Genomic DNA, 10,338 nt, shown 5'->3' with positions numbered 1-10,338 from the left:
GACTTTGCTTGTTCACAGACTTTGCACTTTGCCCACCAAACAAATTAGGCCCCCATGTGTTCTCCAGAGTTTGACTGTGTAACTGGCTCTAGATTAAGGTCCTGATTGGCTGGATCTAATGCACCACTTTGATTGTTGGTGGGGTTTTTTTTGTGCAGGTTACAGAAATTGGGCTGCGGAGAATCTCACTGTATCCTTTTGTTGTAGAATTTATCGAGTTTACATACTTAATCTCACACAGTTACAAGTGCTCAGAGTGGTGGCATTGCTGTCCATGCATAGCTCTGGATCTGACCTTGTTTAAGCCCCTTTGAGTAGTGATTACTATTGTTCATCATGTCCGTGGTGTTAGATCATTTAACCTGCTGTTAACTTCAGCATGAAGCACTCACGAGAAACACAAGAGCCTCTGCCTTAGCCAACCTGTCGTGTTGCCATGGTAAATGTGTCTACAGGGGGTCCTCAGTGACAACTAAGTGCTAATTAAAGATGATTCTCACCAGTACTCTCCTCCACCACCTTCTGAGATATCGCCATCCATCTCTACGGGTCGTGTGTGGGAGTGTGAGGTTGTGTGTTTCTAAAATGTGTTGAAATATGTCATAAACAATTTTACATTTTTTATTCCTCAAATCAACCTTAAACATGATCATTTTTCAGAAACATTTAAAATAAGTGTGTTTTAGCTAAATATATTATTCCCTGTAGGAAGGAATTGATTTTTGGACCCTTAATCTGGTGTCTTCACACAGTGTTTTGCATTCAGATTTGTTGTGGGGGACTAGCTGGGAAGGATGAATGGACAGGAACAGTAATGAAAGATTAAGCAAAAGTACAGGATTGATCTAGTTCAGAGAAACAGCAAAACGTCCATTTGTTCATTTTCTTTCAGAAGTGCCTCTGGTGTACAGTCCTTTCCTTTTCACCTTTGATAAGCCCTACTGAGATCAGAGAAGAAGAATGACAAAATAAATTCTATCAGCATAATGACTGGATTTAAAGAAACTGATATTAATCGCAGTAATTCCATGTTTGAAGAATAAAATAAATAACATGAGAAAAAGAATAATTTATTGCATATACTGTACATAATACAACCACAATAATAAAACAAATCTAACAGTAGGTCTTACTTTTGCCCTCACCAACACAACAAATCTCACTTCAGACAGACATATCAGTTGCATGGAACGTATTCATCCTTAAAACTAGGGCTAATCTGCTCTATTGTTTTAATCATATTCATACAACATACCTTTTACTGTTACATGTTAATATTGATCATCTTCACCTGAAAGTTTAAACATGATTTATTTTTGTGGTCTATATGGCTACAGGTGAAGTTCAATACTGGGTAAACTTAAAGCACAAGGTCGACCACTGGACCGGTAAATATAAAAGGGTTGGAATGAAACTGAGACTGGGTCAGCTTTATAGGTGCTGTACAAAAAAGGTAAATATGACATAGCAATACAACACCATAAAAATCAGTATCAGTAAACAGAGTAGAATATGGCGCTTTGGTCAAATAGATCAAACTGACTTCACCTAAAAAGACATTGCCTGAATGGTATACAACACAATATTTTCTTTGTTTGTTTCAATTTCAGACATACAGTACTGAATCAGCATCATATGAAAGACATAGTTATCTGAATGTGATACAAATGTGTATTGTTTTATCTTTATCTTTCAAATCAAAGCTCTCTCCCCTTTCTCCATGATTAACTCCATAAATAACCCTATTTGTCACACACATGATACCATTGCCCCACAATATCCCAAAGCCAGTGTTAGTGCTATTGTCCTGTAATGTCTCTGCTTTAAACGGACGAGAAACTAGTCTTGGTAGTCAGTGTTGGTAGACACACACTGCTTCCACTGGAGTGTTCACTACATGTGGAGGAGAAGCATGATGTCCTGTTGTTGATCACAAGCACTCCAAAGTCTTTCTCCTTCGCAGAGCCTGAGTGGACAGAGTTCAGAGACGCACTCGCTCTCGTGCTCATTGTGACCCCCCTCAGTAGGAGATGACGCAGTTCATCTCGTCGGCCAACTCGTCCTCGAAGCGCAGTGGCTGCCCGGGCCGCCCTCGTGTCAGCAGGTCCGTTGCTGCGTTCTCCATCTCGTCGATGGTCATGTGACACGCTTCTGCTATCTCACGCTTGGCGAAGTTCACAAACTTGGGATCTTTGGCGTACAGCCCGAGCCCCTCGTTCAAAAGGATCTAAAGAGCGGAAAGAGAGAGAGAGAAAGGAGTGGGTCTTATTAATGCTAAATTATACTCACTTATTAACATTTATTTAGCTTACATTACATTACATTTAGCAGACACTTTTGTCCAAAGTGACTTACATATGACATACCTATATTACAATTACATTGTTCCTGGAGCAACTGGGGGTTAAGTGCCTTGCTCAAGGGCACAAGGGTGGAAGCCGGAAATTGAACCAACAATTTTCAGGCTACTGCATGCTAGCCCAGCTCCTTAACCACTACATTACCACCGCCCAATATTAGTTATCCACTGCAGATCAACTTACACATAAGTTATTATTTTATTCTGGAAATTGTTAGTTCAGGGATTCGGCTTTAAAACAAGGAAGTGATTAGGGTAGTCAGACATTGATGAAGGCCTAAAGGCCAAAACATTTGTTTCTTACCCCTGTTGCTTCTAAATAAATATTAAAAAGTAAACAAACATTTTTGGAGTGCAACCTTTTTTGTTTTTTAGTTCTGAAAGTTGTTCTCATGACCATGTTGTTGTTAGAGCCTTATTGCATCAGTACATTTTTTGGTGTTCCAAGTGGTTAGGGATCAAGTCTTCCAAATGGAACACCAGAAGGCTATGAGCTTGATCCAAGGCCTGCCACCTTTGTGCCCTTGAGCAAAGTACTTAACCCTGAGTTGCTCCTGGGGGACTGTCCCAGTAATTAGTTCACTGTAAGGCGCTCTGGATAAGAGCATCTGGATAGGACAAATAATGTACTAATTCAAGATGTTATTTCTTATTTTTTTATTTACACAAAATATATTTTTATTTAGATAAAAGGGTACATTTCATTTACTCCTTATCACTTTTATTGAAATAAAAATGTCACTTGTATTTACCGATTCCACCAGGCTGTCGGCACTGCCCTTCTCCACGTAGCCAGAGCTGAGCTGAGTGGACGCCCTCATGGTGCTGTAGGCTCGACTCGGGCCTGGGGGCATCAGTCCTGGCGTGCCGGCTGTCTGCCAGCCAGCACGGGCAGAGGCAGGCAGGCTGGCGCTGACGCTGCCGTCGGCATTCCACACTGGCTGGCTGCCACGGGCCTCGTCCACCAAGATGAGGGGCGCGTAAAGCAGGCGGCCGGGCCGGGCGTTGTTGTTGTTGGCCCAAGAGGCCGAGGAGGCACCAGACGACGCACTCTCGGGACGCGCGTCGTATACGCTGTTAGGAGGCTGAGAGGGTGATGAGCAGAGGAATTGTTACACTCTGGGGTGAGGTAAACACCACAGAACCAACAACGTGTCCCTTTTACCCTCAGGACATCTACATTTACCTCAGGATCAATAAAGCGAGCTATCTGATATCATCCCTTCTTATTATGCTTAAACTTAAACTCTTATTATGCTTAAAAGTTTATACTGTATAACTCCCTCATATAACATAGGTGGTGAGGCATTGTTATACCTTCCAGGTAAGTACTAATACATTAAAACAGGTTTGTTACCCTAACCCTATCCTCAGGGGGATTTCTGAGGCAATAATTAAACTTTTACAAACAAATTCAATATCTAATGTTAAAGCAATTCTAAATCTAACCATAGACAGACATCTTGGATGTTTGTTTCCTAATATTCAAGGTCCTCCTGACTTAAAGGAGAATTCTGGCAATGTTTCACACCGAGCTACATTGCTACACTCTGGGGGCATGAACACGGGGGCTCATGAACATGCCCCCAGAGTGTAGCACTGTAGCTGCCTTGCTCTAGCTGTTGGCTGCAGCAACTTGAGGTAGGTAGAACCCATTGTTTTCGGGGGGTTTTTCGTACTGAAAGTACTGTGACCTTGAGAAACAGAGATGTGAAAATTGCCAGAATTCTCCTTTAAGACTGCCAGGAGACCCCAGAAGGCAGTTTGTATTACTGTGTGTGTTAGCCCACCTGTGGGCGGAGACGTGAGCTCTGCTGGTAGGTGCCGGGGATGGGGAGATCGTCATCGATTGTCCGACTCCTCAGACACTGGATATTAAACGAGGGCTTGAGGCCTTCAGAGAGAGAGTGGAGGATAGAGAGAGAGAGAGAGAGAGAGAGTAGTGAAGAATTATTTTCATATAATTATGTACTTTACTGTTTATTTTACCAGAGCTAATAACAAAGTCATATTTACTTATTCTCAAATATGTATCATTTATAAAAGGGTGGCCTAGGAAGAGGTATGATAGTGTCTAATGAGAGAGAAAGAATTAAAGAATAAAAGAACTGATGAAAGAATGAAATAAAAGAAGGAATAAAAAAAGACAGGCAAATTCAGAGAATGTGGGAAGGATGACAGGACAAGAATAGAGACAGAGAGAAACAATTAGACGGAGAACCAAAGGTAAAAAGAGGAAACGAGAAAACGTAGTGAGATAGATATAGTAATGCAGAGGACAAGGTTGGGGGAATGTGGTGACACAGATGGTGTGGTGGACACACAAGTGGGACGTGAGAGGAGAGGAAACAGAGGCCATACAGGAAGTGACGTCACTTCAGCTGACTCACCTGCAGGGGTGGGAGGAAGGCGTCGCCTAGCCGCGTAACCATTGCCGTTGTAGCCGTTCCCATTGTAGCCATTGCCACTGCTGGAGCCATTGCTATAGTAACCGTTGCCATTGTAGCCGTTCCCAGTGTAATCGCTGCCAGCGTAGCCATTGCCATTGTAGCCGTTTCCAGCCATGGGATGGGGGGTAGGTGGGTAGGTAGCTCCTACGCTCCCATTGGTGGTGGTGGGGGGTGGAGGTTGAGGAGTCTCAGGCTGGGCTGGGGTCCATGGTCTAATGACACACACACGCATAGACCCACACACACACACACACACACACACACACACACACACACACACACACACACAGACACAGACACACAGACACAGACAAAGAGATTATATTTAAACAGAAAACAAATTCCAGATACTGTTTTTAAAATCCACAGGCTTGTTTTTTGCCTGGTCCGACCATGCAACAAAGGATCACTCTTTAGAGTGACAAAATATTTCTGTATCTTTGCAAACGATTTAGCATTTACCATTGAGGAATTGTTTTACCTAAGCAAGCAACTTATCAAGACAAAAATGTCAACAAAACTATTTTTAGTTCTACTTCTGTTATATGGAGATGTTTTTTGTACTTCCTTTTTTATAAAGACACTAATTTCCTGTACTGAATAAAGCATGTCATGACATGACAGGGCACATAGGCCTCTGTTTCTACTGCATGTCACAGGGTCAGGTTAGGCCATTTTCCAAATGTCGGCATAAGTGATATTGTCCAATAATGTATCCACATGTCCGATAATATCAATGTATTTTCAGCCTGTTAAGACTGCCTGAAAAAGTAGTCCGGACTAGTTTAGTTCATCATGACTGAATGTGTCACCCAAAATGGGCTGACATGAATGGACCTGGAAAAAGAGATTTTGTGTAAGAAAGTATTCTATTCAAGGAAGTGTCACCAATGCCTAACATGTATATACAGTTCCCACATACGTATCTCAATAAACAAAAACTTTACAGAGAAAGCTGCACATTTTTTGTGTTTATTTAAAGAGTTCTATTTCCTCTGTTGGTTAAAATGTTTTTTCCTCTGTTCCTTCCTGGTTCTGTACACAATACAAACTGGACAATGACGGTTGAAAGGTGCCTTCGACAGCTCAGCAATCTCTCCTTCAATCTTGTGCCTCATCCTGTAACTGTGTTCGGACTGAGTGCGGACCACTCACTGCTCAGTTGTACTGTAACTACTGACCCCGCGTATCAATGCTTAACTACACTTCCAAGAGAGGTTACACCAGGCGCATAACTGAAGTGTTCCGTTCACGCAGCATCTGCTGCAACAATGAGCTTCCACTATAATCAATGGAACTGGCTACACCAGATGTGATAGCGGCGTGTACGTTCGGAAAAAAAATAGACAAGTCTTATTTTTGCGCGTCGCGAATGGAGCGCTTCAGTTACGCAGCCAGTGTAGCCTCCCTGTTACACCCTGTTACTGACAGCATCACTGAACACTGCATTCAAAATGTATTGATTCTACTTTCACTGTTTCGGTCTCTCTCTCTCTCTGTGTCAGTCTCTCTCATTCACTTTCTCAGAACAGAGACACACTCTCAAAACCCCACTCCCCCTCTTTCCTCTCTCTCTCTCTCTCTCTCTCTCTCTGTGTCAGTCTTTCTCGTTTTGTTTATCAGAACAAAAACACACAAACTCTCACATCCCCACTCCCCCCCCCCTCCCCCCCCCCCCCCTCTCCCCCCCCCGCCCCTCTCTCTTTACCTCTCCATTGACACTGTGCTCTGCACATCCTCCTGGATGTACGGTTGTGGCTGTGGGTAAGCCACCCCCCCTCCTGGTGCCAGGGGCTGAGGAGTAAGTGGAGCGCTCACTACCGGTGGTGGAGGAGCAGCTTCAGGCATGGGAGAGGGAGGGATGGGAGAGGGAGGGATGGGAGAGGCAGGGATGGGAGAGGGAGGGATGGGAGAGGCAGGGATGGGAGAGGGAGGGATGGGAGAGGCAGGGATGGGAGAGGGAGGGATGGAGTAAGGCTCTGGCGATGGAGCCGGGTATTCGGTCACTGCCTCCATCCTGTGAAAACAACAACAAATACATCAAGAGAGACATAGTATACCTCACTAATCACAATACTGTGTCAAAAATCATCGCCATACTAGTTATGGCACAGCATAGCAACCGGTGTGTGTGTGTGTGTGTGTGTGTGTGTGTGTGTGTGTGTGTGTGTGTGTGCTCTATGTGTGTGTGTGTGTGTGTGTGTGTGTGTGTACTGTATGTATGTGTGTGTGAGAAAGTCTTCTGACCACACCTGATCAACGGTATGGATCTTTGCGGCTGCTCAACCACCACCTCATTGGTCGAGAGTGCCGAGGTGGGCCTGGACTCCCCTCCGTAGGCCTCCTCTATCAGCATGGACCCACCACTGGGCATCTTGGGCATGGGCTCAATGCTGACGGCCGTCTCATCAAACATGCCAGGCAGGGGAGTACTTGCTGGGGTCGGGGTCATGGGAGCGTCACTGAACACACTGTCACTCTGTAGAAGATTCAGTAAATATAACACTATTGGTATACAAGACATTGAGCATTTTATTGAATTAAATTTTCATGTTCTCCCATCATTTTATGTTAGATGTCCATTCGTAACACGTGGTATGCAGTACATAAAATGCTTTGGCATCGGGTGTGGGAGGTGTGCATACTAGCACAGAGGCTGAAACACACTGGAGTTTAATGGCATCAGATAGTACTGAGAGTACACTGCACAGCTCTTTATGCACTATCAGAGGTGGAAAAAGTACGAAAATATTGTACTCAAGTAAAAGTACCAATACCTTGATGAAATATTACTCAAGTACAAGTGAAAATACCGATCTGAAAATGTACTTAAGTAAAAGTAAAAAGTAGTTCATTTAAAATGTACTTTAAGTAAAAGTTACTTAGTTACTTTTTTTTGGGGGGGGTACCAGAACAACCAGTTTTACCAGAGACTTTCTAATGAGGAGATACAGCACTCAAAAAATCCTCCATAGATAGATAGATAGATAGATAGATAGATAGATAGATAGATACTTTATTGATCCCCAGGGGAAATTCAAGAGGGGCAATGCATGGGGTTAGTCAGTTGTATACAAAACATCACAACCCTTCCGCAGCAAAACGTTGACATGCGAATACATTGAGCCAATCATGTGGTGTGTTGTAAAATACATTGAGCCAATCATGTGGTGTGCTGTGAAGACATCGTGCCAATCATCTGTTGTGATCTCGCTGCTGGAGCAAGATTGGTGTCGTGACGCCTTACGCACACGCATTTCTGCCGAAATAGATGCACGATAAGTGCCCAAAAAGTTTTGCAATATGGCTGCTGAGTGGAGTGGAGGTACTTGCCTGAAAAGGACTTTGGTCCTAGCTCGAGTTGCTGCAGCCAGCAGCTAAGGCAGCCATGTTCATGCTCCTAGTGTGTAGCGCTGTAGCTGCAGCAACTCGAGCTAGGTAAAACCGATTGTTTCAGTTTTGTTCATACCGACAGTACTCGGTGACGTTGAGAAATGGAGATCTATGTGAAAAATCACCGGAGTTCTCCTTTAAGTTTGAGCAGTAGTTGATTTTCAAAGTTAGTTGCACTCATCCTTGCATCGCTTTGCAATGAACAGTAATCCAGCACAACTGAAAAGCCCCTCACAGGCAGAACTGGGGGGGAGAGTGGGAAGTATAGGGCCCCAATGGAGGAGGGCCCTTGAAAAGTGAAATACGGGGGTACAACATTTTCACCAGGCATTAGTAATAACTCAGGTAATCCACACATAAAAAATCCAACAACTCCATAAGTAGAGTCATGTGTAATGAAGTGGAATAACACAGGGAAAAAGTATTGAACAAGCTAAGAAAAAGCACTAAGGCAAGGAAAGGGAAGGAACGAGCTGGAATCTGTAAGTAGTTAGAGTAGTTATCCTTTCTATCTGTGCAAATTAATATAAGCTTGGTTAGTAGCCTACATATTGATGGGCTATAAAAAGGTTTTTCATTACCAAGGTGTCACACAAGAAACATTTCATGATGGATAAAAGCAAAAAGCTCTCCCAAGACCTTTGCAACCTTATTGTTGCAAAACATATCAACGAAACTGGTTACAGATGCATTTCAAAACTTCAGAATCTTCAGTAAGCAGCATGGGAGCCATTATCTGCAAGTGGAAGAAACATCACTGCATCATCAACCAGCCACGCAACATTTCTGACCAGGGAGTCAGAAGGATAGTCAATTCCAAGAGCCAAGGACCACTCGGAGAAAGCTCCAGAAAGACTTGAAGGCAGCCAATTCAATTAAATTCAATTAAACAGTTCTGGAAGTAACTAAAGATCAGGATTCACAAGAGGGACCCCTGGAATCTGTTTAGAACAATGGACCAAAATCACACCTGATACTGTGACTAATACCTTTTGTCATACAGGAAATGTCTTGAAGCTGTCTAAAGGCTTTTCCACAAAGTATTGAAGAAATTTCAGTAGGCACGTTCAATACTTTTTTCCTGTGTCATTCCACTTTAATACACATAACTCTTATTTTTTGGATTTTTTATATGTGTGTTAATATAATGTGTGCTGAAAATTTCGAATAGACTCACTGGAAGATTAAGCTAATTACTGAAAATATATATGACTATATGTCCACCATATATTTATTTTACCTGAATATTTTAACTTCCAAATTAAATGTCAAAATGAATGTCAGACGAAATTTAAAGTTTGACTGACTGGATTTTGTATACAAAACAGTGAAAACTGTCTAAGGTCACTCTCACTCTCCCTTGCTAAAGAGCTAAATGGTTTAGTCCGCCTGCACGATAAGGTAGTCTATCTTTTGTTTATTTAGTTGAGCATCGCTAGTAGTGGACCGCTAATTGTTGTGCTGCTGGTGCAATGTCTTTCTCCAAGAAAGCCAAGTCAGGTTATTAAAAAGAGATACATCAAAATGAGGGGAAACAACTGCTAATAAACTTCTTTCCAAAGAAAGGTGAGCACAAATGTCAAAACACGAAATCCCATGGTGTTTGCTTGAATATCTCCGCTATCATTAGTGCTAAAATGAACTGAGACAACCCATTGAAATAGCGGAAAATACACTTTCATAGGTTAGGCTACACATGTAATCTGATGCATTTCGTGATCCAGCTCCATCTCCCATCACTTTCAGAAAGACTGCATGGCGCCAGCTTGATTCATGTCCTGTTGTAGGCTACATGCTGATCATTATCACTAGGCTAGTGGTTTAGGGCGTGATTTCTTTTCTCTCCCTTTCTGTTTTCGTTAGTCTTAACTTTTTTTTTTTTACTCAAGTAACGGATGGGATTTTTGATGTAGCGAAGTACAATACTTCGCTCAAAATGTAATCAAGTAAAATTTAAAATACCGATTTTATAAAGTACTTAAAAAATACAAAATACACAGAAAAACTACTCAATACAGTAACGTGAGTAAATGTATTTCGTTACTTTCCACCTCTGTGCACTATATGCACTAGCCTCCATTACATACAGTATACAATTCTCTTTGTCGGCTCTCTTACAGTTCCTCGTTCTTTTTG

At 42.5% G+C, this 10,338-nt stretch overlaps 1 protein-coding gene across 1 annotated transcript in view; it reads right to left on the bottom strand.

Moving 5' to 3' along the window:
• Positions 1-1,143: 1,143 nt before the first annotated feature.
• Positions 1,144-10,338, bottom strand: part of cacna1fa (calcium channel, voltage-dependent, L type, alpha 1F subunit a) — a 37,754-nt gene continuing 28,559 nt past the window's right edge. The window contains exons 41-47 of the mRNA XM_042097872.1: positions 7,062-7,288; positions 6,724-6,826; positions 6,518-6,678; positions 4,750-5,021; positions 4,150-4,253; positions 3,112-3,444; positions 1,144-2,227 (exon numbers count right to left, since the gene is read on the bottom strand). Of these exons, the coding sequence (XP_041953806.1) occupies positions 2,021-2,227; positions 3,112-3,444; positions 4,150-4,253; positions 4,750-5,021; positions 6,518-6,678; positions 6,724-6,826; positions 7,062-7,288 (1,407 nt within the window). The 3' untranslated portion in view covers positions 1,144-2,020. The remainder of the gene's footprint in view (positions 2,228-3,111; positions 3,445-4,149; positions 4,254-4,749; positions 5,022-6,517; positions 6,679-6,723; positions 6,827-7,061; positions 7,289-10,338) is intronic.

This window comes from Alosa sapidissima, chromosome 7 (genome assembly GCF_018492685.1).
Source record: "Alosa sapidissima isolate fAloSap1 chromosome 7, fAloSap1.pri, whole genome shotgun sequence".
NCBI classification, from domain to species: Eukaryota; Metazoa; Chordata; class Actinopteri; order Clupeiformes; family Clupeidae; genus Alosa; species Alosa sapidissima.
Note: the sequence above shows the minus strand (reverse complement) of the source record. Positions and strands in the feature narration are given on the sequence as shown.